Raw genomic sequence first — 27939 nt, 5'->3', positions numbered from 1 at the left:
ACTGCCACACAGAGGTCCCAGGTTCGATTCCCGGGCCGGGAGAAATGTTTGTATGGCCTACATTTATTTCTCTCGTGAGTTTGGGTGTAATTTGTGGTTGTCTATATGTGTGTGTTCATGGCACCCGCGACACAGGGTTTCCCTAGTGCGGGGCTATGTTGAGTGTGTGCGTTATTTATTTATTTAAGTCACCTGGTGGTGACACGTCTTTCCATAACAGTTGCAAATGCATGCATAGTACTAGTTTTAAATGGTTTATCTTTATATTTATAGTTTTTATATTTTTTATCTGTATGTATTTAGTTGGTAAGCCTTATTAAATAAATAAATTAGAGAGGAATGCCATGAGTGACGAATGGTGAAGAAATAAAAAAGAAAACCAAAGTAAGCAGCTTTAAAGAGGTCAAAAAGCTGGCCGTGATAGTGGAGGAGGCAAGCCTGACTCTTAAATAGGATGATGATTCATTGAAACAAATTCATATACCATTTTTAATATTTCATACAAACTGAAGGAATAACTGATGAAAATGTACAGAATTAATAATTATTCATTTGCTAATAGTGAATTAAAACATTGCGAAGAAACCTGCGTGTAAAAAGTCTATACATCAGTATATGAGTTGATACACCAAAAGAGATATAAGATATATTTTTTTAAGATAATAGATGTGTCTTTACCTGTACAAAGGAAGCTTTGTGCATACTTCCGCAGCAAACTATACTGACTATCTGCTCCGTTTCTACGTAGTTGGCCACCTTGCCATTCGGCTCGATGCCGCGTCGATTGTACCTTAACAAAACATTTAAAATTGTAACAATAATCAACAAAAACAAAGTCACATATGTCACGCAAGATATGATTGGTCCTTTTTAATTTCATTTCATATAGGAATACCATTAAGAAAATTTTTGAATAATCCGTACAAAAAGCCTGACATTTGCAAGAAAGTCCGGACTTTTTAATAACAAAATAAAAGTGAAAGTCTCTCTTTCACGCGGCAGCACAGATGGACATGCGCCCAGGCAATAAAATCAAGTTTTAGTAAAAGTCGAGGTGGACGTTTTAATTTTTATTTAGAAAATTTTACACAATGTGTGCTGAGGTTGTGATGAGATTTTGTTTCGAGATAAATAAATGGATATATTAAGAAAAAAATTATCCCGTTTTGCTACACTCGATGACAACCGTTTAGTTTAATGGTTGCTTAAATAAATTTACCTAGTTCCAGCCTGGTACCGTGACCGTCGTGAAATAATGCCCAAATTAAAAGTATCGTGCGAAATAGGGGGGATGCCGCGGGTGGGCATTGGGTCTGAGTTGCAGTCGGGGGCTTCCATTGGTAACTGAGACAGGTAGACATAGCCCTGGATGACAGGGAGGACCCATTCGTCGCATGTCGGACTCTGAGGAAAAAGATTTTGTTGTAACATTTGCTATTTTACAAATTGGATAGACATAAGTTTGCACACTCATTGCCCAACATAGGTCCAGTTGTCTTCTCAACTCTACACCCATATCTACTATGCATATACAAACATATCTTTTGTCAAATGTCCCAGTGAAATCCTTTGCTGAGAAATTGTTTTTTTTTTTACATATTATAACAAATATAATACTTGTGATTAATTTTATGTATAGAAATAATTGTCAAAGATGTAACACGTACCCCCAAGCAGAAGATGTCAGACAACATGTGTTTATTCCAGAAGAACCGATCATCAACATGTTTCCACCATTTTGTAATGTCTGTATTAGATGTTGTTTTTCCCTCCTTATTCTCATCTTCATCTTCTTCTTTCATTATCTTCTCTATCTTTGACAATCGTTGCAGACTATTTGTCAAATCGAATGTCCGGGAAAAATAGAATCCATCTGAGTCGTCAAACAGCTTTGTAAGTTCGTCAGTGATTCGTTTTTCGAGTTTATCGCCAACTTTTGGATTTGGTTGCCTTCTTGATGATATTTTTACCTGTGTTAAAAAAGTGTGAAATGAATATAAAAGACTGGAAAGATCTTTATAAAATGGTTATCCTAATATTCACTATTGAATAGAACTTAATCAGCTTCACAAAAACAAATTAATTTTTTCAGAAATCATGATTTTTGACAAGTTAATGGAGGTCATGCAACTTTCAGTCTTAATATATCATATCAAAACAATAAGCATTATAAATAAACTATTATTTATATACTGTATCCTTATTGAAAATTATCACCTATTTTCCTGTCTTGTTGACAGTACAAATATTGCTTATGAATTATATTTGCAGATTAGCTTTGCAAATTTACCAAGGCTATTTAAATGAAAATTTTTTGGCACTATATTATTATCATTTCTGTTCATTCATCATTATTTGTTAAGTCTCTTACAGTTCAATAAATTTTATAGCTATACTTTTTATATTTATTTACACATAAACTAGGTCTAAGTTTGATTGTAATTTAAATGAATTAGTTATCTTTGACTTTTAAACAGGTATAACAAAAAAAGCCAGCTAAATTCATAAACCTCGTACCTCCATCAATGTGAACTTTTGAGTGGCACAAAAAAAAAAGAATTACTACAAATAATCATATAACAATGGTACCTTTATTTTTTAATTAAAAAGGGTTTATAGTTGCCCAATTAAAAAGGGGATGACATTAAAAAACGGAGTTACAAGGTTTTCAAATTATGACGAAATATGATTGTTTATCCATGAGAAAGTACCTTTTCCTATTTCTGCTGCCAAGCAGTAATGTGAGCATCATTGTCATTCAGTTGTGAAGGGTAAGATGCTGGTGAAATTACAGGCACATGGGACTTGTCAACTTATGTCTCAGGGTGACAGGCACAGTGGCAATGCCCCTCAGATCTTAACTACTTAGAACACTGAGTGGCACCGCAACTGTTGTGGACAGGCATATCGTTTATCACCTGGTAGCAATAGCAAGACTTGTTCCTCCTATCACTTGATACCATAAAAAAATGTAGCAATAGTCTGTCTTCTATTGACAGTTCATTACGCAAAAGTGCTGCCCACTTGCGAGGAGCTAATGTTTGCAGTAGATAAATATTCTATTATTCTTTTCATCCCATTATTCATCCAATATTGAGCACAATTTAATTTGAATTGTCAATTTTTGTAAGTTCATACATGCATACATTGTATTTAGAACTGAAGAATGTTTATGAAAAATACAAAGAGGAGACGTATTTTAAAGTTTTTCTGTTTAATTCTATATAGATAATCTAATCCGGCTACTCTTGTTAATGATTCAAAAATAATCTAGACTATCAAAATAAGAATAAAGAAAGCAATAACAGAATTAGTAATTATTAGAACATAACATTCACAATCCAGTCATTTTTGGCAAATTTTTATTTTCTTTCACAATCTATTAACAAAACTATTGGCAACAACTACATAACTTATTAATAATTAAAATATTTAAAATTTTATGAAAACTGGCAACTCTACAAATGTCATTTTATACCATCTTTAAAATGAGACTACAATACCTGAGAAGCAGCCTGTTGCGTTGTGCATTTGATGGTGTTACTAACATTTCTGACTGCACCAACTGTTTTATTCAGCAAAGCCGAGTTTTCAAATAGTTTGGCTGCCATTTTACTGCCCTTCCTGCAACTAGTCACTGAGCTCGACGATGCATGCTTCGTGCACGCACATAGGTCAACAATTTGATTCTCCATTCCCATGTTAAGAAAAACCACTGACTTGATTTTATAAACTGTATGTTGAAAGTAAATTTCACCAACTGGTTCAACATCCTTTATGAGAGCCAGACGTGGTTCGTAAATGTTGCTATGTTCCACTTTGCCTAATATACCCTCCGTGACGCCTAAACATTCTATATCTTCGATATCGGAAAGATCCCATGCTGAAAATGTAAAAATTCCTATACATAAAATCCACTATGTTTATTGAGCTAGACGGTCAAAATATTTATTTGTTACGTAAAGCTTACAACTTACACAAACTTTCTTTGTTATTTTGACAAACTGAATATTTTCTAAGCCAGAATTCTATACAATAAAGCAAATACGAAAAGTTAAAACAAATACCTGATCGAACTGAAAACACCCCTGTACATCGATTCCACCACAAACTCGACTCTTTTTTAACAAATATATAATAAAGTTCTGATCTAAACACTTCCATTTTTGTATGATTTATTTTACGTCCGTATCATTTCTTGTAATTATTTTCATTGTGTTTATTATTTTGTAATTTGACGTTTTGTGAAAGGGGAAGGGGCAGATGGTTAATTTTTAGAGGTTGCCAGCAATGGCTTTTGACAAATTCAACGTCCCGCACATTGTTACTTACTTCCTGTGCGTTTATGGGCATAACAAATGCATTATAAACAAGATATAACTTTGATTAAACGTTAAACCCAACATCAAATTATTTATAACTCGTCGTAATTATGGGATACCTTAAGGTAATTTTGTATCTATGTACCCCTGAAGATTTGTGATTTGTGACATGTTTTTATTTTCCATAGATTTTTGTCTTAAAGACTGCATAGGTTTAAAAAATGTTTCTTTTAATTTTCGTTTTATTTTAGCCTAAAAACTGCAAACAAATGATCATCACAAAATAATGACAACGATTGATCAATCCGAACAATAAAATTTTGGAGAACGGAACGTAATTTCAAATATTAAATAATTAAAAATTTAATTATTCATAAAGGCTAAACCTTAGAATAAAAGTAATATTATTGTAACTACTAAAACAATAAAAAAATCCTATAAAACGGCATACGTTATCGGAAACACATTAAAACTTAGTGGAACTTTGTTAACGGAGCTGCGTATAACAAATTATATTTGACGCGTTGTTTCATTTTGGTATGTTGGCACAAGCTTCCGGTTACCGTGAAGCTGGCACGTATTTCTTCAGTTTTAGCGTCGCTTCTTGGTATTTACACGATTTTTCTTACAAAATGGACTGGCAATTGACATGTAGAGTGTGTTTAGGGACCGGGGATATGGTGTCACTCTTTGATTGGGACGAAAACAATGAACAACTCAGCGAGAAATTCACTTTCTGCTGTGGCATTGAGGTACGCAAAAATTGCAAACAAGATGGTTGCGATGGCCACCCTACAACAATCCTGTTGAATAATGTTGCTATAGTGTGTCTATTTGTAGTGATTTGATGATTTTTGGCTGACATCCCAGAATTTGTTTGCCGAAAGTGGTATTTTGTTGTGAATATGTTGTCAGTTTGAGGTTGTGATTTTAGGTGTCGAAAAACGATTCTTTACCAACGCTAATATGTCTGAATTGCGTGGATCGGCTGGTGTACGCATATCAGTTCAAGCAGCAATGCCTTACGTCCAACGAAACCCTGAAAGAGTGCCTCGAAGAGTTCGAGAAAAGTTCTCAAGCTGTGGCCACTGCCAACTCCTCAAAAGGTATTTATTTATATCTCCATAAATTACGATGTAAAATTGGAAATCAAACAACGTTTTAGGTTGTCTTCGAGATTTGCGGCGATATTCACAAATTTTGCGTCATACATTTCCATGCGCCTTAAAATGACATTGTGAACAATAGTTATTATACAGCACTTATTGAGAATAAAAAATAGTTAAAAAAGCAATAACATGATGGTAAGCTACATGCTGGTCCATAACAGTTGCAGTGCCACTCAGAGCTTTATATTGCAAAGATCTAAGGAGCACTGCCACACAGTAATGGATCAAGATCTATCAATGTGTAGCTTGATATGATGTTGTCTGTACCAGTGATAAACATGTTTGTGATTTGTTTTTTTCCAATGCATCACAAGGCCGACATTGACACCCAAGTGTTACGTACAGGCCTTATTTAAAAATAAGATTAATAAAAAGCATGGCTTGCATTGCTTGCTATATACAAAATATATGTTTGTGATTTTTTATTGTAATGTTGATAATAGTTTTCTAAATTAATATGCAAAAGTACGTTTATTAGTTTAATATGCATCCAATATCTTCCAGGTAATTGCTTATTATTCTAGAAAATTCTCATTAACTACTCAGTGCATATCATTGTTTTGTCTATATTTAAAGAGCAGTTCTGCAGATCTACGTTATGTTTAATTTGCATGAATAAAAAATGTTAAAGAAATGATTTAGTATCTAAGTCCTTAGAAATAAAAGGTAAACTATATTGGTTGGTGTCTGTGGTTGGTTTGACTGGCGATTGTTTTTTTTATATTGCTGTTCTGACTAGAAATACATATATTAAAAGACTAAATTTAAAAAATGCTGTATTTTGAGCCCTACAATAATGACAAATTAATGTTTTTAAACAATGTTAACAAGCACTGAATCTTAATGAACCAGTTTAGATCGAAAACTTGTTGCCTCCATTAATAAATTTTCTCTCAATATCTCTTAACTTATGCCATGCATGTTCATAGAGAGTGACACAGCGGTCTCTACAACTTTTTTATGACTGAGTGATCACCGTTATCCCACTTACAAAAGTTCATTTAGTGAGTAAGATAGAAAGGGGAGTTGTTAGAAGACTTGTAGGTTGCATGTGATTTGTTGCTCTGAAGACACTTACTGTCCCTAATAATACTTTATTTTGACAATTCCATGAATTATCTAATCTCAGTACAGAGTACTAAAAAAATATCAAACTCAAAAGTTCATGGAATTACATCTATTTGCCAAGTTTTGTTGAAATTTGTTACTGGAATGTGCATAAAACTCAATTCATTCCCTATTTTGAAAACCTATCGTGAAACATGCATACAAAAAAATAATACAGTTGAATTGAGAACCTCCTCCTTTTATTGAAGTTGTTTAAAAATTAGTTGAGAATTTGATTTTGAATTGTTCCTGTGTTGTATAAATTATTACTTTATCATATCCTATATCATATAATTGAATGTGGTTTTTTATTAGACTCTATCTGTGAAAAAATCATAAACATCAGTCAAGTCTGAGGGCAACAAGCACAAACCCATAAATATAAGGTAAACAAAAAGGCCCCTTTTTTGTAATAATTATTTCAAGAAAGAGGTCAATTCTCCAGTATATCTACTGTTTAAGTTAGGGCTTCATCCCAGAAATCTCAGTCTCAAAAATTCCGAGAGTCGACGATGTTTTGTCATTTTCGAGGCTGATGTTTTTAGTCTCGGCAATATCGAGACTTTTAAGACTTACTAAACCAACAGTCGTTTTTGTTCTGGTTACGCAAAACATGTAATATGTGGAGACAGAGGAAAGATAGTAATAAAATGAAGTCATCTTTATCTGAAACTACATGTTTGGTTGCGGGTTGGGTGCGTGTCGGGCTGGAGCACGGCGGGTGTAATTCCGACGACAAGATACCACGAGCGGGCGCGGGACCCGTCACACGTCAAATACATTACACTCGCCGTGCACTCGACCCGACACGCGACAGACAAGCACAAGCTGTCTGTGTGTTTGGCTTTAATGCTCTTTGTTGCTTACTTGCGCACTATAAAAATGAAAAAACTATTATAAATAATTTTTACTGTATTATTTGAGATGATAAAGAACTTAATTAAAATATCATACTTTGAATTCCTACATACTTAACCAATAAGTATAGAAACTTACTTATGAATAGTCTCGAAAGTGTCGTTTTTCGCGGGATTTTTGAGACGGTAATGGGTATCAATTTTTTTCCCCGGGACCCAGAAATGTAGCGCAACTGAAAACCCTAGTTTAAATACAATCAGTAATTTTCATGATCACTGTTGAAAATAGGTTTCTCCAAATCTGGTAGTCTGTTATGTCTGTTTCAAGTCAGTGTCTTGAGTCTCAAATCGGTCCTGTGTGTCAAGTCTTCGTCGGCCACGTCAGTTACGCCCTTCAGGACTGTCATGACCACTGGTGCCAGATAAGGCGATTTTTCGCCGCGGTGATTAAAAAAGTGATCGGCAATTTGGCGATATTAAGGCTATTTTTGAAAAAGGAAAAGGCTATTTTAGGCTACTTAATAAAATGTCTGAGGAATTACAAACAATTCATATTCCCCAATTTCCCGCAGCAAACAAAATTGCTTTCTGTGATTATTAGGAATTTTATGGCTTGGACGAATATCGGCTACTTAGCACCCATAAATTGGCGAATTAATTTCGCAAAAGTCTGGCAACACTGGTCATGATAATTAAATGACATGATAATCCACCGTAGACTTCAATCTGACTGCCGTTTCATTGCTGCTGCGATACCCAAAGTGCCTGTAATTTCATCAGCACCCTTACCCTTCAAAACCGGAACGCAGTAACGCTAACATTACTGGTTTTCGAGCCTAGGAGATCTACTCCCGTTCTCTGTCCTACATCCGTCCGAAGCAACTACTATCAAATAAGGAATACTCGGCCAAATTAAAAGATGCATCATGCGAATGAAGCTTCATACTAGACATTGTCGTTTGATTTGGTCAAGTATTACTTATTGGACAGTAATTGTTTCAGATGGATGGTGGATGGAGAATGGGAGTAAACCCCTGATTCAGAAGCAATATTGAAATTAATTTAATGAAAACTTGACCGTAACGTACTAAATTAACACACATTTATCACATAATATTAACATTTAAAATGTGAATCAAGTCAATTATTCGTTGGTTTAGAGATATTTCAAAATCTAGGTAATTTCTTGAGACTAACTTCTACTATTAAAACTGTAATGAAAGAACAATAAATTACTAATCATAATCACCATCAACCCATTTATACGTCCCACTGCTGGGCACAGGTCTCCTTTCAGACGAGGGATTAGGCCATAGTCCGCCACGCTCGCCGAGACTTCACACGTTTTCCAAGGGTCGTGAGCCTTCTTCGACGTGAAGGTTTCAATCACGATGTTTTCCTTCACTGAAAAGCTCATTGATAATATTTCAAATTAAATTTCGCATATAAATTCTGATAAAATCACAGGGGCGAGCCCGGATTCGAACCCACGACCCTCTGCTTGAGAGGCAGTAGGTCAAACCATTAGGCTACCACGGCTTCAAATTGCTAATGATGTTTTATTGTTATCAATTTTAGTTACCGAGACAGAAACAATAACAATAAAGCAAGAAAATGGATTACTCCTTCAATATGAAGTACCAGTAGAGCATGATCCTCAAGTGCAATGGTCCAAATCCTTACCTAAAAGCCCTGTCAGTACTGTGGTCACAAAAGCACCAGGGCCAAGAAAACGAGGACGCCCTAGGAAGTATCCAAATGCACATGGACAAATAGGTAAGTGAACATATTGCACTTTGAAGCCAATACCTTCACAGAATGAAAACACTCAACTTTTGGGATATGACCCATTGACTTACAAATAAATGGATGATGGGTCTAATACACAAATCACGAAAAAAATGTCCCAAGTCAACCTATTTAAACGTAGTGACATGTAAAGGAATATGAAAAAGCTAAAACGTTGAATTTAAATTGTACTGTCATCGCAGTACTGTCTAATTTTGCTTGCTTCGCTGTCAGTCGAACAAACGAAGACTAAAGCGTGAATGACGCTCTGTATACGATTTTAACGCCCTATAAGTTCGGACACTTTTTAGCGCGGACCCGACGTCCATATAATTGTAAGTCAATGATATGACCATTAAAGTTTCTTAAAGTACTTTTAAATCAGTGTTGCCAGTGCCCTTGAGTCGAAAATTACATTTTGTTACCTAAAAAGTTACATTTTACAAGTTCGTTTTTTTAATTACAAATTCTACATAAAATCCTAAAAATAAGGGAGTAAATATGCTCAAAAACAAGCTATAACCATAGGAAATGAAACTATTTTTCAGGTTTTAAATCGCGTGTATTTGTTTTTTCAAACAAACCGACGTTTCGGGCCCTTACCCGATTTAAATCCGGAAAAATAGTTTCATTTCCTATGTGTAACAATCGCGAAAACCTAAGAACTCGATAAGCTATATCCAGTAATTGATTGATTCAATTTCGTTTGCGCCACACTTATATTACTTTGTCCAATTTGGATACGTTCGTACGTATGTATATAAGATATACAATAACAAATATAGTTGGATTTAAAAAATCTAAACATCCCCAAAAGTTACGAAAATTACGAAAAATAAAAATTACATATTACATACGAGAGTCAAATTTTACGAAAAATGTAAGAAATGTCATTCATTCCATCTGGCAACACAGATGTAAATTAAAAAAAAAGCAAGATTTTTGTTTAATATTCAATATTTTTTAATTGCATTCCACAATGGTGTACCAGGTGTTACGTAGTAATTATTCATTGGTTTGAATTGATGAAAATTGCTGCTTTTTGATCAACATTACTCAACAGTTAAGCTATAAGCTCAAAATCGTTATCAATTATCCAAGACAATGTACCCATATCGAGATTTCATTGGCGTTTCTGCCAATATATCACTAGACTGTAAATGACAATCAGAAGTCAAAGAAACCCTTTTCAAACTGATTCTTATTTTCTAGATGTCTCTCCATACCAGCGAAAAAAGCCAAAGTCTCAAAAGGAAGAGGAATCCCTAGCGTCACTGCTGGCATCTGGCAGTCTAGAGCTCAAACTAGAAAAAGAGGAACCGGATGGGGATGAAGAAGACGAACTGGGCGGTGGGGGTGGTGAGTTATTTACTCGATTTCATACTATAGTGCTACTAATGTCCAATGACAAGATTTACCCGCGGAAGTTAACTTGAGGCCGGGGCTAAACTTATTGCGAAGTTTTCTCCAAGGAACGTGTAGTTTGCCACTTACGTTGAACAATATTGTAATAATAAATATGATATATGTACATAGGGCGCACTATACGTTTCCGGAACTGGCCACTCATATAAACGATATTTAAAAAGTAATTACAACATTTGAAAATAGAACTCTTTGGCCGTAAAATACAGTTTCTTTCATCTGACTGTCCCTTGTTTTTACATTGTGGCGTCATTTTAGAAATTGATTGTCTACATCACTGTATACTTGTGAACATTTTCGTAGTATGATTTTCTACGACTTTAAGTATAATTTAACAGCTCAGCGGAGCTTCGCTTGGCTTCAAACTGCAAGCACCACACAAGACGACTACTACTATTTATAGCTGGTTTGCAGAATTCAAACGCGGTCGTGTGAATCTCAGTGACGAATTTTGTGATGGTCGCCCGTCCACTGCTGTGAACAACAAAAACATCGATGCTGTGCGCCGTATGATCAAAATTGACAGGCATGTGACATACCATGAGATTCGGGCATCTTTAGGCATAGACATGAGTCAAATATAATCAATACTACACAAACATTTGAGTGTGAAAAAGCTGTGCTCTCAGTGGATCCCACACAATTTGACTGAGGCTCAAAAAACGGATCGTATGGGTCTTTCAAGGTGAGCCGAAACTAACCAAAGTGGCGCGCGTGCAAAGTGCCTCTAAGCGGATGATTCTTTTTCTAATAAAACTGGACACGTGGCTACTGTTGCTTTGGAGAATCGTACCGTGAATAGTGATTGGTACTTGATCATCTGTTTCCTGGAAGTTATTGACAAATTCCGTAAAAACCGTAAATGCCGTATCATCTTGCACCACGATAATGCCAGTTCTCACACGGCTAGACAGACAAATGAATTTTTGAAGGTGAACAACGTTGACCTTACGAGCTATCCCGCGTACAGTCCCGATCTGGCACCTTGTGACTTTATTTATTTCCAAAAATTAAGAACCAGTTACGCGGTCAACGATTTTCATCACTTGAGGAGGCTGTCGAAGAGTATGAAAAATATGTTTCAGAGATTGTCACGGAGGAGTGGCATAAATGTTTTCAAAATTGGTTCATTCGTGTGAAAAAGTGCATTAACGCTAACGGAGAATATTTTGAGAAACAATAAATTCATTTCTGACCATTTATAGTATTTTTTCTTATTCATTCCGGAAACTTATAGTGCGCCTCACGTATAAAGCGCTCGTTAGCAAAACGCAGGCTTATTATGTTTGCCATCTATTTATTTATTTTATTTATTGGAAGACCAACGGCTATCTTATAGAATAAAAAACTTAAATAATAATGGTGAGCCAATTATAGGTCCTCGCCGATAGATACATTTTGATTTGAAATTATTGAGCGTTAAATTACAACTAAACTATTATGACGCATTACGAACTATGGGTAAATATACAACACTTACAAATTCACTTTCCTATCAAAAAACAAATTACTCATTAGACGCTTCACCGATGCAACACTAGTGTTAAACAGGTCAATATCAACCTGTCTGGATAGTTGGTTAAAGCTGTTACCAGCACGCAAGAGATATGCATTTCGCCGATAGTTCGAGGAGGCCGAAGGTATATGTAAAGGCGAATTAAACCTAAGGGTCTTTGTGTGGGCTCTAAAGAAGATCTTGGACACAAGTTCTGGGGAGTCTACTGCACCAGAAGCAATTTTTCTTAAAAATACTAAGTCTGCAATCTGGCGTCGCTTCTCTAGTGGCAAGAGATGATGTTTCCTACATATTTCAAGATACCGGCTTGAATCATACCTCTCCCTTGTTCGATAACATAAATACTTAATGAATCTCTTTTGCACGTTTTCAAGTCGTGATATATATGTAAGATACTGCGGGCTCCACACCTGCGATGCGTATTCAAGGTGGCTGCGTACAAGTGAGCAATATAAAATTTTTAGTGTCTTAGCCTGATGGAAATCTCTGGAGTTACGCATCACAAATCCAAGACTCTGAACCGGCCCTTAAATAAGATAGATGTGCCGATCCCAAAAAGCCAAGAGGATCAGTGTTATGTAAACAGTGTTTTAAATTAATTATTTTTACAGATTTCCCAGACGATGATCCTGATTTTATTCCAGAAGAGCAAGAGGAACCAAAAGAAAAGAAAAGAGTGAGTATTTATTAAAATTTAATTTAGTGTCAAACATCGAGTACGTGACCAGAAATAGAGACGAAATAAGGGCCATAAATTCCTGGTAGGTAACACATTAGCGATACAGCTCTTATAAATATCAATACTCGTTTTCACTGAAATATACACAGGCCAACAACTGACCTGTGTGTACGTCTCCGTATATTCCAAAAAATATTCTGTATTTATTGTAATAAAGTTAATATTTCTAACAATGCCGTGCTGTTCTATTCAGTGGTGTGGAAAAACAGCAAAACATCTGATTATAAAACAAACGGAATCACATTTCATCGGTAATTAAATATTAAATATGTAATTTTTCAAAATTCGTCTATTATAGCATAGCTCAAGTTAAACTTGCGAATTTGCAGTGAAACAGTTGACAACACCCATCAATTGTTTCAAATCATTTATGCGTCTTGCTTCCACCTAATGCAACTCCCATTACGTCATCTCATTCTATTCATTGGGCACGCGTTGCTAGTGTTGCACTGAAAAAAATCATATTGTCTATCGATATTTGTATGTATAATTATTACTGTATAATGATTTATTTAAACAATCGGTAAAGTAAAAAAGTTACATCTAACGTCGTCGTTAGAAAAGTTAAGTATAATGTATAATGAGTAAGAGTATATGTATAAGAGTATAATGTATCGATTTTATAAGTATGTCAGATTATGCACAAGAAACACTAACCATTACGTGATAGATAGTCTTTATTTTTATTGCTGAGGAAAATTGTTGTTTGAGATTACATTTATATATTTAACTTCTTATGGCCGTGTGGTGTTGGCCTAGTATAAATACCACCCCATATATTTCCATGGATGTCTTCTCAACTAACATACTGCGATGACCTATCCACCTTGCAAGTGTGGTGATTGTGCTAAGTCCCCGTGGAGTCCAGACTGTTTATGGGTTTTGGGGAGACCCATGGCAGTTTTTTCATTAGTGCGATGACAACTTTTATATAAATTTGCAACACAGAAATGTCTTACAGCAGTCGTATCATTTGTCCGAAAACCTATTATTAGAATAATTATTACACATCCGTATTCTTTGAGCAGAAGTTTGTTTAGTCTAAGTCTAGTTTTCCATATAATTTAGATTGCTGAAAATTCGTTTTGACATAATTATTATTCTTAGATAAAATTGTACCGCCATTTAAGATAAAATTGTATCGCCGTACAATTTTACCGTACAGTTCCAAAATTTTGGACTGTACTTTGCTGGTGCACAGCAAGTTCACTTACGTAATTTTCGTCATACCATTGTGCTATGTTTTTGCTGTCATCTGAAATGTAATTTAAAAGCAATGTTTTGGATTTACCTGTGTGGTGGGGTGGGTACCTAGGCGGTACCAACCCCTCCTGTGCATTACCCAGACGGTACGACCCCCTCGTGTGGGTTTAAGTTAGGCTAGTATATGAAAAAGCCGCACGAGCCGAGCGAGCGTAGCGAGCGTGTCGCGGCAGCTGCCGGCGAGTGCCAAAGCCGAATTTGTTTGCATTACCTAGGCGGTACCAGTCCCTCCTGTATGTTTAGGTTAGGTTATTATATGAAAAAGCCGTACGAGCTGAGCGAGCGTAGCGAGTGTGCCGTGGCAGCGGCCGGCGAGTGCCAGAGCCGAATTTGTTTGCATTACCTAGACAGTACGACCCCCTCCTGTAGGTTTAGGTTAGTATATGAAAAAGCAGCACCATCCGAACGAGCGACTACAACTCGATCAAATTAACTTGCATCTCGTTTACCATATTTTCTAAAGATGCGCGGTGCTTTAATTTGACGAGTTGTATTTTGCGATACGTTCTAATACTTTTAATATCTGTAATAAGAAATAATATAATATAAATGTATCATGGATATCGTTTTTTACAAAATAAAAATATTCAATTAGATGCATTGGTCAATAAAATTCGGGAAAAGAATAACATCAAAATACTGAAACATTAAGGATCGTATTCTAGAACTCTACTCAATGCTCAAGTCAGGACTTGAGTATGATTCAAAGCACTATAAATCATACTCAAGTCCTTGCTATTAGAGTCGTATTTCTAGTGCTTGAAATCATAATCAAGTCTGCTCAAATCCTGACTTGAGCATTGAGTAGAGTTCTGGAATACGACCCTAAATGGTGTAATGGAAAAAACCGTAACGTGTTTTCGGACAAATGAAACAAAACCTTTTATTAAAAATGCAAAGGTTTTCGGAGAAACAAAATTCTGTTAATCATGTTTCCAGCTTGTGATAGGTAACCCCAAAAGTGAGGTTATTATTCGTCTATATTTCTATGACTTGCTTATGGTTGCATAGTGCTGTTCGAAAAAAAACATTCGGTTCAATCAATTAAAGCAGCCGTTCCCAAAGTGGGTGAAGATAACGCCCCCTTGTGGACGCTGCAGGCCTAAAGGGGGGCGGTAAGAGACCCAGAAAAAAAAATGGGGGCGTTGTGTAGAGGCTTAATATTAATTAAGAGATTGCTCAAACTAACTCGGTTCGATATTTCTCTCCGTGTGGTTCATATGTCTGTCCTGTTTTATTGAATAAATAAAATAAAAATCATGTCTATCGGTCGCTCCGTTTCGAAATGAAAGTAGACACAAACAAACAAATAAAACGGCAACAGACACAGTTTCGCATTTTAATAGTTATTAGATAGGTAATTTTCGCAGATAATAGACCACGGGCAATCATGCTTTAACAAGTTTTCGTTGAATAACCCGATTTGTGCATTCCTGTATCAATCGGCTGGTTCATAGAATACTTGTTCTTACTTGTTGAGTAATACGATTGAGCGTCGAATGAAATAAACGAGTTTATGCATGTTTGTCTTATTCCTGTCGGTGCGTGCTGCTTATGTAATCCTATATAAACAACGTAACATTTCTTTTCATTTGCGGTTTCGCGCGTATTAGATAAGCAGTACTTAAGTTCAACACTTACTTACGTATTTCTCAAAACAAAACAATGTCGGAAGTAAAAAAGAAGAGACGGCAATACTGTGCGGAATATATTAAATTCGGATTCATTGAAAATCCCACAAACCCATCGTCGCCTTTGTGCCTTCTATGTCTAAAATTATTTTCGAATGAATCAATGAAGCCTTCAAGACTGCAAGGTCATTTGAATAAAGTGCATCCAGATAAGAAAGACAAGAATGTAGCATATTTTCAAGACCTAGAGAAGAGGCATATTACTCAGTCAAGTGTAACAAAACTCATTTCGGCGGTTGCTAAGCAAGATGACGACGGACTTCGAGCTTCGTACAATAAATATCTCTTTGTTAATTGCTCAAAAAGGCAAACCGCACAACATCGAAGAAGAGTTAATTTTGCCAGCAATAAAGGAAGTCATAACTACTGTGCTACATACGACGAAATTGATCAAATGGCTAAAAACATTGAAGAATCATTGTGCAATCATCTGAGGACTAGTCAATTCTCAATTCAGCTCTTGTGAGGTTTATTAAAGATGAGAAAATATGTGAAGAACTATTGTTTGCTAGAAATTTAGAGACCGATACAAAAGGCGAAATCATATTCAATACATTGGAAAAGTTTTGTGATGAGAAAGAGATTACCTTGAAAAATATTATATCAGTTGCTACGGATGGCGCTCCGGCTATGACAGGGTGCCATAAAGGCTACATAGCGTACCTACTTAAAAAATAAAATTGCAGATGTCCTTGCTGTATATTGCGTTATTCATAGACAATATTTGGTTGCTAGAAATTTAAATGAACGACTATTTCAATCACTGCAATATGACATCAAAGCAGTCAATAAAATCCGTAACAGCTCTTCGAATAATTGATTATTTCATCAGCTTTGTGTTACTAATGACGAAGATTTCAAACGTTTATTGTTTCATACTGAAGTACGTTGGCTATCAAGAGGCAATTGTCTGACTCGATTTTACAACCTGTTTGACTCTGTGATAGAGTTCTTGGAAAATAAAAATATAGAATTGCGCAACAAGTTCATTATTATCATCATTCTCATTGGTAGGTGTAGCCCGTAAGAGTTAACTTGAGACCTGAGCACCGTTCTGTACTACCTACTGCGCTCAGGTCTCAAGTTAATTCTTGCGGGCTATAGTAAAAGTCTCGTTTAGAATGAATGTTTAATCTCCGCTAATATAGCTCACAATAATTAATTGAATTTGAAGTTATAGTGGTTTTTAAGTAGGTGAAAAAATGGGAAATAAGGGAAAATAAGTTTGGGAACCCCTGAATTAAAGTTTAGTAATCGATTATTAAATCGAACATTTCAATCGCAATCGAACGAGTATCTAAGTGTAAGGATTTGACGGAGGTTTGATTGAACGGAATGTTTTTTTTCGAACAACACTATGCAACCATAGGCAAGTCATAGAAGTATAGATGAAAAATCTTCACTTTTGGATTACCATTTTTCAAATACGATTTTACGATGCTATTCAAATGAATATTGTTTGAAAAAGTGATAATATATATAGTCGAAAACTTCGAAATATACGAGAAAATGTTTTTTATCCGATTTATTGAGTGATTGCTTTAGAATTTTAACCAAACAGGTTTGTTTACTTTAAAATTTAAAATGGTAAATGGTTTAAGTTTAATTTAAAATGGATTGAAACAGACTATAGTAGGCCAACTGTTAAAATAAGAATAAAGAAGGCAATAACGCAATTATCATTAGAACGTTGTAACATTCAGAATTCACTCATTTTTGGCTATATTTAATCTTTTTTCACAATTTACAGATAAAACTATCGACAACAACTACATAACTATTTAATTTTTTTATGACATCTGGCAACTGACATACTGTAATTCATGATGTTTTACAACCATGATATTCATATACTTTTATTATTAATACAAAGATCGGAAGGAAAAATTCCTTCGATCTGACAGGACTCAAACCTGCGGTAGAGCGGGCACCCTAGATCGACATACAGAATGCCGAAGTAGGGTCACCGCTCTACCGGCTGAGCTACAGGTTGAATCAGTTGATTACGAATTTATCTATGTGTTTCTAATGTTAAATATAATATTAAGGTGTAATATTTTATAGTATTAAATTTTTGTTAATTTATATAGCCAGTCAGAAAACGCGGTCGTCCTCCAGCCCTAGAAAAGCAGGAACCAGACGATGGCGAGGACGTTCTCCTTAAGGAGACCATTATGGCTTTCTCCGAACCAATTCCAGACCACCTACTTAACCCAAAGCCGAAGAAGAAAAAACAGCAGTATAACAAAAAGAAGTATAATTACGAAAAAACGTGAGTTTTATGTTGTAAGTTCGTTAAAGACCGTCTCCATTACGTTTAAACACATTAAATTAAATACATTTCGTAGCAAAAAACAGCAGAGCTCAGGCCATTATTTCATTGCCGACTGAATGAATAGATAACGAAGAGTGAATAGTCTAATTGTCAAATGATTCCTAACTAAATCAGTGACGAGGATGTTCCCCGCAACGTTTCCCTTATATTCTGACATATCGTTGCTTTTCAAGAACTCAGCTCGGTCAAAAATGGCCCCTTTTTTACTTACTACTAATATTTATTAGTAAAGTTTTATTATGATTGGGATTCTAAGCTTTTCATTGGTTAGAATAATCGCATGATTACCTTGGGGATGGTCTACGATTGGTCAATTTTGTGCTTTTTTAAGCCATCTCTCTGATGAATTGGTTGCTTTTGAGATAAGCCACTATTGTAGAAAGCCGTCGAAGTAAACAGGGTTGTTTGTAAAATACTACACTTCGTAGGACTGTATTACTAACATCATAAACAACAAACAACAACTTTTGTTTATGACTATTTACAAAATATCATAAATTTACCAAAACTAAACTTTAAAGTTTATGTTATACTATCCAACACTTTTTAGATCTGTTTTTCGTAGTTAGTGGTTTAGCGACTCCTTCCGGCCGCGTGCCTTATAACGGCCTTATTTAAAAGTTACTACCATTTTAAGCGATCTTTTTAAATATCTTTATTTTTGTACGAAAGTAAAATCGGATAAATTATTAAAAATCATGGAACAAAACTTGTTGTTTATGATGTAAGTAATACAGACCTGCAAGATGGTTAATATTTTATAAATAACCCTGTAAAGGTAAGTGAATTGTAAATGTCGTTTGACAACAAACACTTGAATTGTTTTTGTCGTCCGCCTCCAATACCGTTTTCATTGTAGTATATGTAACCTACACAGGCATACATGCGAGACGTGCGGAGCGTCGTTCACATCCAATGCGTCCCTACAGGCTCATATACGGCGGCACTTGGGTATCAAGCCATTTGTATGCAGGTAAATTAAGCTAGCCACCAAAAATATGTTATTAAATGTCTGTCTGTTTACTCGACAAATATTGTTTATTCAATATCGACCAACTCAACAGACTTTGATTATTCATTATCGGCCAGCTCGATAAACTTTGATTATTCATTATCTGGCAAATCGACAAGCTTTGATTTTTCATTGTCGACTAACTCGACAAACTTTGGTTATTCATTATCGGCCAGCTCGATAACTTTTGATTATTCACTATCCAGCAAATCGACAAGCTTTTCATTGTCGACTAACTCGACATTTATTATTATCGGCCAAGTCGGCAAACTTTGATTATTATTATCGTCGGCTCAACGTACTTTGATCATTGATTATCGGGCTGCCAATAGCTTTTGTGCGTCAGTATTAAGGTCACTTGGAAGGATAATTTTAAGAAGTAGAGAGAGAGGCAAATAAGGATGAGGCTTATGTTTGAAGACAATTATGTAAAAACTTATTTTAATATTAATATCTTTATCTGACAAACAAAATAAAGGCTTAGATGGATGAATGGACATTCCATAACGAGCTAATATGTTCCAATTCATTATTATTTTTAATTTGAAAATATACTGAGGTGGTCCTCTAAATTTTTTTATGATTTAAACATACGCTTTTAAAATACGTCTAGCGTTAACGCACTACGTCCGATTCGTATCAGTTCCGAATCCGAGAAATGACGGTCCGAAATGTCACAGGGATCATTTTATCTCTAGGTGTACAAACGATATTAGTATTTTCTCGGACTTGAATAGGACTTAGTGCACAAGCAACATCCAAAGTGGGTCCGAGTTTTCTTGATTTGTATAGAATAGACTCGCATTCGGAACGAATACGAATTGGATGTAGTGCGCAAAACGCGCTTACAATACTTTAGTAGATTGTTTTTTTTTCTACCTTACTTTGTTTTTCGTACTTGTACATAAAAATATTGTCAATATTGTTGATGACACCATCAGATATTCAAATTATATTACGTGTTTTCATTTGTTGTAAGAAAGATTGTTTGCCTGTAACTTGTAGTAACATAGTATATCCATCCTATCGAGGTTTGTTAAAAAAATTACCCACCTCGGTGCGTTATGTTGTCTACCCCTGTCTGAGAATAGGTATTTGTGCGCTGCTACGCAGATTAGGCTCTCTGTCTCGGTTTTCGCGATTACACAATGGAAATGAACCATTTGTACTACTATATTTTACTACCATGATATACAATTAGTTTTGTGAAATTACTGAACCAGTTTGTTATAATTGGATGCTGATAAGCAATAACGTGTTAACCACCATGATCTTAGTTTTGCGACAGTGCCATTGTCGTAGAACCGAAAAGTACCCCTAAATTCAAATGAATGTGGCAGCGTTTGCGGCTTCTCGGGAGTGACTCGAACGGCGCTCAGCCGGCACATGTTGACACACACAGGCGAGCGGCCGTACAAGTGCCGCCAGTGCGAGCGCCGCTTCGGCGACTTCGGCACACGCCAGAAGCACGAAAGGTTAGGCTGTAAGCGCTGTATAGTCCAGAAGGCATACATGGCAAAAGACGCGGCGGAAAACACTGCTTTGATACGAGTATACGTTGAGAAATTAAAATTTTTTGAAGATTCTTAGGGTGCATACAGACCTGGCGAATGCGCTGCGTGTGCTGTATGCGTGCAGTTAAATGCGCCTCTGCAAGCATGTAAGCATATGTGGCGCGCGAACAGATCGAACTACGTAATGCACGTGTGCAGCTCACGAGCCTTTCGTAAACAGGCTTATTTACTGGATATCTACGCATTTTTATAAAATGAACCACGCACACTATGGCTCAATTTACTTTGCCGCAGAACGGAATGGAAGCGGCTTTTTGTAATTTAAGCCTCATCATCATATCCATTGTGTAACGTTAACGTACGGACTAGATACGAGCCGAATAGCAAGTTGCATGTTTTCCGGAAAAAATCCCGGAGCTACCATCTCGTATCAAGTTTGTACGTTACACAATTGACGTAAAATTCATTATGCCATAGTAACACAATAAGAGAAGTATGGTAACTCCGTACAAAGTGATCAAATCACATAAAATCAGATAAATTTCTTTACTGCGTATCATGTTGTACCAATGTAGTTGTTAGAAAGTTGTCATGAACCAAACGTGTACCCTGCAAGGGCGCTGCAATTCTAAAAATTAAATTAATTTATTTACTAGCAAAAATAAAATTGATCTGTATTAAATTACAATTAGAAATAAATTACAAAATAATTGAATACAATAAAATTAGGCAAATTAAATATATTAAGTAAATGTTAAAATTTTAATGAAATTTAATTGAAGATTGATTAAATCTCCAAGAATAAACATTAAATAAAATTGAAAAAAAAAGGATAACAATTGGAACAGATAAAATACTAATTAATTATGTATGTATTCCTGAAGCGAATACAGTAACAGCGCGGCTTGTATGTGTGCGCAAATCCCGCGCGCCGTGTACGGATGCACACATTCGAATAATAATGAAAGGCTCGTTGGGACGACCAGTATTATGTAACGCAGGTGCATAACACAATACATGGGAATGTGCGAACGTGTGCGTCTGTACACGGCGCACAGCAGGTGCGCACACATACAAACCGCGCCGCGCTCATTTCATATCATTTCATTTCAAATTAGCTTTTATTCAGTTCCGCGACAAGGTAAATTAACCCCTATGGTGGACCGTGCTTGCAATAGAACACGTGCAGTATTTCACGTGATTAAAGAACGAATCCTTCTACTAACGTTTTCCGTGCGTCTGAGCCTTTCGTCTCTTCGTGAAAAACGTGAGTTCTAGATTAGATATCCTCTCGTAGGGACAAGGGTAGACCGACCTATGCACGGGACGTCATTACCGTTTTCTTTTTGTGTGTAACATTTCACCCGCAAAACACAGGCAGGCAGTTCTTTCTTACATTGTTCATCACACTTTCGACCCTTGTTCCTGCTTGACATCCTATATCACTTTAGCGTGTGCGGATATTCCTGTGTGATGAACGAAGAACTGAAACGGCACATGTTACGGCACACCGGAGAACGGCCGTATAAGTGTCGTATTTGCGATCGGCGTTTCGGCGATTACGGCACACGTCAGAAACATGAGAGGTGAGCTTTATTGTGAACTTGGCAATGCTGCGTATGTCGAATTTTGTTTATTTTTATTATTATTTCCACTACAGGTACCGCAAATTTTGAAAAAAGTTTGTGATTGCTCCCGAATAAATGAGGCTGACTGAGGAGACGTAAAAGTGGTGTATGCCAAATTTTTTTTCTACAGCATTACTTTAAATGATTCTAAAACAAAATAGGTGTAACCTATTTTTTTTTTATATGTATAATTATACCTTGCTGCAGTAAGATGGTAGTAATATTGTCCTCACTTGGGGTTTGTACGATTTAAACGAGCTAATGGCCCAAGCCACTTGTCGAGGTCTTATAATGTTGGCGGCTCTGTTCCAGTCCTCGTTGCGAGGTGTATGTACAGTAATTTAATACAGTAATTACTGGGTTAGTAAGCGAGTCGCCCCCGGAAAATGGGTTGACATTAGAATCTCAAGGGTTTCTGTCGTAGAAGTCTAGTAGGTCCCATCAGGCTTTTTTAACAGTACTAGTTGATGGGAGTTGGCTTTGGAAAGTACTCTGTGTAGACGTACACCTTGAGGAGCATTAGTGATCTCCTCACAAAATCACCTCCACGATGCTCGCTTAGCCTTCCTTATCTCCTTATTATAATTGGTAAGGGCCTTCCTGTAAATCTCCCATTCCTTTGTCAGCTTGGCCCTAATGAAGAGTCTTCGAGTTTTCTCTCTTAGCTTTGTCAGTTTGGCATTCCACCACGGAACCTTCCTATTGGAGGTCCAAATTTTTAGTGCGTAGCCTTCTTCAAAAGCGCTGATGATGCCCCTGGTAGTGACCTCAACAGCTTACTCTTAGTCTCTCAGTGGTTTTGATCGATTGAGGACACCTTTGTAGATACTGCGCTAGTCTGTCTCTATAGACGTCTCAGGCCGCGTTCCTTAGATTCCTAAATGTATGTAATATGTAATGTATATAAAGCCATATAGTAACTCACCTCTGTTATTGATGTCAGAGCTCCCCCAAGCGGTGTGGTGAGCGTTGGCATCACATCCCAACAGAGGTTCTGCTTTGTGTTTTTGAGCTTATTCCGCCAGTCGTGCAGATCTTCCGTGGGGCTGTTCTTTTGTCCAGATAGGCTGGGCTTAATGAACATGATTATCTTAGCCCGAGGGTTATTCCGGGGAAATAATTATGCTTCTACAAAGTCGTCAGTACAGAACTCTGGAACAGGCATAAGGTTAATGTTTTTGTTATAAACAATGCAGGCTCTGGGTCTACTTCCACAAGCGTTGTAGATCATCTTACCAGCGGCATTGAGTCCCATTATGTTTGTGTGGTTAACCCAGGGTTCCTGAATGAGGGCGACATGCACATTGCCTTTCGCGAAGCAACACTCCACCAAAGCCGCGGCAACCACGGCGTGGTGGAGGTTTGCTGGGAGAACCCTCGCCCTTTCCCCCGTGGGCGCCATCTAGCGGGGATTAAAACCCCAGCCGCGTTGCTGCCCCCGACTGCTACGAGGAGGACGAAACGGTCCTCGTGAGCCTCGCGAATTGGCAGCTCCGCGCCCTTGCATTCTTCCACGTGCCGTACTCCGGCCACGTGGGTTCGGTGCTAAAACCACGGTATTGTACCTCCAGACCGTCATTTAGTGCATTACTGTGGCAGTTTTTGGTCGAGCGGCCCCAGTACTGGCACTTGTTGTTGGCTGCGCTGTTTGGACAGCGGGTGCTGTCCGAGTGTGCCCCGCCTCCCGTCCGCGATTCTTCTGGGGCGATACACCCAGAGTCGCAGACGGGGCAGCCCCGTCACGTTTTCCCTGGTCCATAGAAGACGGACTAGGCGCGGGCGGAATCCTCGAGCGGACTAGTAACCGACCCTGGTTTCGAGTCCGAGGCACCCTGCGCAGTGCCGCCGCTGGGGTGCGTTTAAGGACGCTAGCCGGGATAAATTTTAACCTGACATAACGTTATACACCCCGTTTAAGCACTCTGTCAGGCGAAAATTTTATCTGTGAAAATTTTATCTACCCCGTTCACGGACGTCGGCTAGGATAAAATTTAGCCTAGTTGGGATAAATTTTCGCGTGCTTTTTAGGTCGCGAAATTTTAACCTGCTGTCAGATTGACACTATTGACAGCTGTTTGTTGTTTCTGCTAGTATAATAAAGTTTGAATTAGGTACTTATGACAGCTGTCATTTGAATTTGGCAGCTTACATTGACATAAACCTAAGACTCCGTTCACGGATGCCTCGGCAGATTAATTTTTAGCTGGCGAATTTTTTGCCTTGGTCTTAAACGCACCCCTGGAAGTGCTTTACGGACACCCTTTGATCTTAAACATGACCTGTTTAAAACCAAGGTGTGCCCGGTAATTTGAGGCACGGAGATTCTCCACAGATGGGTCATCAAGAGTAAACGCGGCTACCCATCCGTTCGCATCTTTCCTTGCGTGAAGAATCTTCCATACTTCCGTGCGGAGACCCCTATTTTGGGCCCCCTGTAGGCTGATGGCCAACTGCACCGACTCACAACCCTTCTTGGGAATGTAAGTGGTGGCGGTGGTGGGCTTCGGAAGCTCGCTTTTCTTAATCAAGGACAGCTGGGCTTCCGGCCACGGCTTCAAATAGCCGATCTTTTCCACAAGCCAGTCTGCACTTGCTTGGTCCTTGCAGCTCACAAGAATCCAGCCTGTCTTGTGAGAGAGACCCAGGAACCTATGGTGCGGACCAGAAACAGCTCCATTTGCTCCTCTGGCATGGGTTCCGAATTCCGGATACCCACGCGCAGGAAGCCCGCTATTTCGCTGAAAGTTTGTCTGTTCCTGCTTTCAGCTGACGCCATGGTCCAGGGAGCCTTCCTTACGTGTTCCTGTAGCGACGCCGCTTCTGACCGTCCACGCTTTTGCGCTTTCGGTGTTGGAGATGGTTTAGGCACCGGAAGTTCACTCCAGTGCTTTTCAGATAGAGGCAGCGCTTCTGCGTAGCTCATACCTGTTCTCATCAGGTCCTTTAGTCTCTTCGGCGAGAGCCGCTCAGTCGAATGCGCGGCTGAGCGCTGGATTCCGACACCATGGTGGGATCCGAAGGACCCGCTTGGTTCGTATCTATAGCCGCAACCGAAGTCACGTCTCTATTGCTGGGTGGACTACCCACCCCAGCAATCGTTTCCTCCGAGAAGGAAATTAAGGTGTTAACGCTTATGTCATTGTCTTTCTCTATACACGTCTCAAGAGAAGCTAGGGAATTAAGGGGTCACAACCGGCAGAACCCCGCTTGCCGGCTGAAGGGCATAAGGTTCCCTCGAGGTGCCCTGGTATCGAGGGTGCACCGTTAGCGTCTGGGCTCCCCCCCAGTCACGCATCCATAGGCACGGTACGCCTAACACCGTTGGATTGGGAGACGACATTTTAGCCAACACCTAGCAAATTGCAATAAATGTCTATTCTATTCTATTCTATTCTATTCTATTCAAATGCCCGGACAAAGTCCAGGAATTGGCCAGGATGCACCGGCCCATGTCTTCCCTTCCTATACAATCCTGGGATTGCATAGGAATGGAAGCCACACGCTCACGTGGAGGTACGTCGCCTAGCACCCCAGCAGCTTACTAAGTCTGGATATAAAATCATATCTAAAAGAAACTAATTAGTATGTAACCGGACTGATATTTACAACTATCAGTTTCTTAGTTTCTGCGACATCTAACCGCCAAAAAAGGAATATTAGTACCTACGTATGGATATGGTGTACATTTAGTTCACGTAATATCAAATGTATTGATTCCACCGATTTGTAATAAGCTAATAAAAGATTAACTACTTCATTATAAAAAATAAAGTCGATAATTTCTTCTCCAAAGTACCACGCGAGAAAATGGTAAAACTGACAGAATAGTTTCCAAAAAGCAGGTATAGATGGCACGTTTCACAAAAATATTATTTGTGTCCGAGTTACCAGTGCAATAGTCTGTGGTATGTTATTAATTTAACTTCATACCTTTTGACTATAAGAGTATACAAAATAATTTCCTCTGAACTTTCGTCACGCCACAAACCCACAGCATCATTCAGCTTCTTTCTATTAACTCTATTTAAAGGCTTCTGTAGTTTATTTTGATATAATACACGGAATATATTTTATTCAATTACGTAACACATAATCTCCAAAACTTCAAAATGGAATATCTTTAATTCCCGACTTCTCAGAATAGAAAATCCAAAACAAAATTTGCTCAGGATTTTTTCAACTTACATTTTCACATATTTTTCATAAGCAGACGCATACAAATTATGTCAACAAAAAGTTATAAGGGAGTTTGCCATTGTCCTTTTTTTGAAGCCTATATTGAAATATTCACTAATTTCCCCGTCTTACAGGTATTATTCATTTAACTAAAGTGCAATTTTAAAAACGCAGGTTACACATGGGGATCCGCCCGTACCAATGCTCGCTATGCGGCAAGTCCTTCACGTACTCTTACGTACTGTCGAATCACATGTTGACACATACCGGGGAGAAGAAATATTCGTGAGTATTACTATTTTTTTATGATACCAAGCGAAGGGACGAACAAGTCGTTTGCCTGGTGGTAAGCGTCACGCCTGTCCATGACAGTTGTATTACCACTCAGAACTTTAAATCGCAAAGAGCTGATGGACGCTGCCACTGCATCTTTCACCCTGAGATATAAGTTAATAAGTACCATATGCCTGTAATTTCACTAGCATCCTTGCCCTTCAAAACCACATTACTGTTTGGCAGCAGAAATAGGTAAGAGTTCATGTTCTTGTAGATATGATACATTATTAACATGTAATTTTTAGATGTACACCATGCAACAAGAAATTCACCAAAGCGCACCACCTGAAGTACCACAACAAGGTGCACCACAAGGAGCTCTATATTCAGCAGCAGTTAGATGCTGAAGCCAAGAAGATTCGACAGCAAATGAATGTTTCCGGTCTCACCGGGGTTCTTTCTGGGCAGATTGTCGATGGAAAATTGCAGCTGTTGCAAGCGCCCTCTGAAGGTAACATTAAAGTTAATATAAACTAAAAATGGACTTCTTATTTATTACGTATTTAAAATTTTCGACATTCCATACTTTATAATAATAATAATAAATAAATAAATAATTTATTCGGCTTCCAAGGCCCACTTGTTATTAAATACAGACATTTTTAAACTTATGACTATTGTTAGTAAACACAGAGACAAAACATAAAAACACACATTATATTCGCTCGAGGCGCCGCCGATTACCCCATCTCCAGAACCTGGACGAAATGACGAAGCATCGGCGCATCGAGTTTAGCCGCAAACGTTTTCAGGATGCAGTTTGGACTACAACGCAGTCTAGAGAGTAGTGACGCTGTCTTTTTTTCGCATCACAGCAAAAATGTCTAATTTTTTACTCGTTTATATATTTTTTTGCAAGCATCTCGTATCTACTGTTTTAAATCTTCAGTTAAACTGACTCCGCGGCCGAACGTTTACCATACGGACTGCCACGCCGAAGTCCCGGTATCGATTCCCGGGCCGGAAGAAATAGTTCTTCCGGGGTATGGCTTACATTTATTTCTCTCGTGAGTTTGGATGTAGTTTGTGGTTGTCTATGTTTGTGTCCATGGCACCCGCGA

The 27939-nt window shown here is 37.7% G+C and overlaps 2 protein-coding genes across 2 annotated transcripts in view; one reads left to right on the top strand and one right to left on the bottom strand.

The window, feature by feature from the left end:
- Positions 1 to 4255, bottom strand: part of LOC113232391 (phosphatidylinositide phosphatase SAC2) — a 42254-nt gene extending 37999 nt beyond the window's left edge. The window contains exons 1-5 of the mRNA XM_026467092.1: positions 4068 to 4255; positions 3504 to 3883; positions 1668 to 1970; positions 1220 to 1404; positions 679 to 790 (exon numbers count right to left, since the gene is read on the bottom strand). Coding sequence (XP_026322877.1) covers positions 679 to 790; positions 1220 to 1404; positions 1668 to 1970; positions 3504 to 3883; positions 4068 to 4164 — 1077 coding nt within the window. The 5' untranslated portion in view covers positions 4165 to 4255. The remainder of the gene's footprint in view (positions 1 to 678; positions 791 to 1219; positions 1405 to 1667; positions 1971 to 3503; positions 3884 to 4067) is intronic.
- A 562-nt stretch (positions 4256 to 4817) lies between these two features.
- LOC113232627 (zinc finger protein 2-like) overlaps positions 4818 to 27939 on the top strand; it is a 42357-nt gene continuing 19235 nt past the window's right edge. Inside the window, exons 1-12 of the mRNA XM_026467398.1 lie at positions 4818 to 5074; positions 5257 to 5428; positions 9034 to 9231; positions 10456 to 10602; positions 12796 to 12860; positions 17968 to 18149; positions 19090 to 19185; positions 20565 to 20699; positions 22190 to 22324; positions 26717 to 26827; positions 27124 to 27329; positions 27768 to 27823. Coding sequence (XP_026323183.1) covers positions 4862 to 5074; positions 5257 to 5428; positions 9034 to 9231; positions 10456 to 10602; positions 12796 to 12860; positions 17968 to 18149; positions 19090 to 19185; positions 20565 to 20699; positions 22190 to 22324; positions 26717 to 26827; positions 27124 to 27329; positions 27768 to 27823 — 1716 coding nt within the window. The 5' untranslated portion in view covers positions 4818 to 4861. The remainder of the gene's footprint in view (positions 5075 to 5256; positions 5429 to 9033; positions 9232 to 10455; positions 10603 to 12795; positions 12861 to 17967; positions 18150 to 19089; positions 19186 to 20564; positions 20700 to 22189; positions 22325 to 26716; positions 26828 to 27123; positions 27330 to 27767; positions 27824 to 27939) is intronic.

The sequence above is a fragment of the Hyposmocoma kahamanoa genome, unplaced genomic scaffold (genome assembly GCF_003589595.1).
Source record: "Hyposmocoma kahamanoa isolate Upper Pololo Valley unplaced genomic scaffold, ASM358959v1 76, whole genome shotgun sequence".
Taxonomy (NCBI): Eukaryota; Metazoa; Arthropoda; class Insecta; order Lepidoptera; family Cosmopterigidae; genus Hyposmocoma; species Hyposmocoma kahamanoa.
The sequence above is the reverse complement of the archived record's forward strand: the minus strand, read 5'-3'. Positions and strand labels throughout refer to the sequence as shown.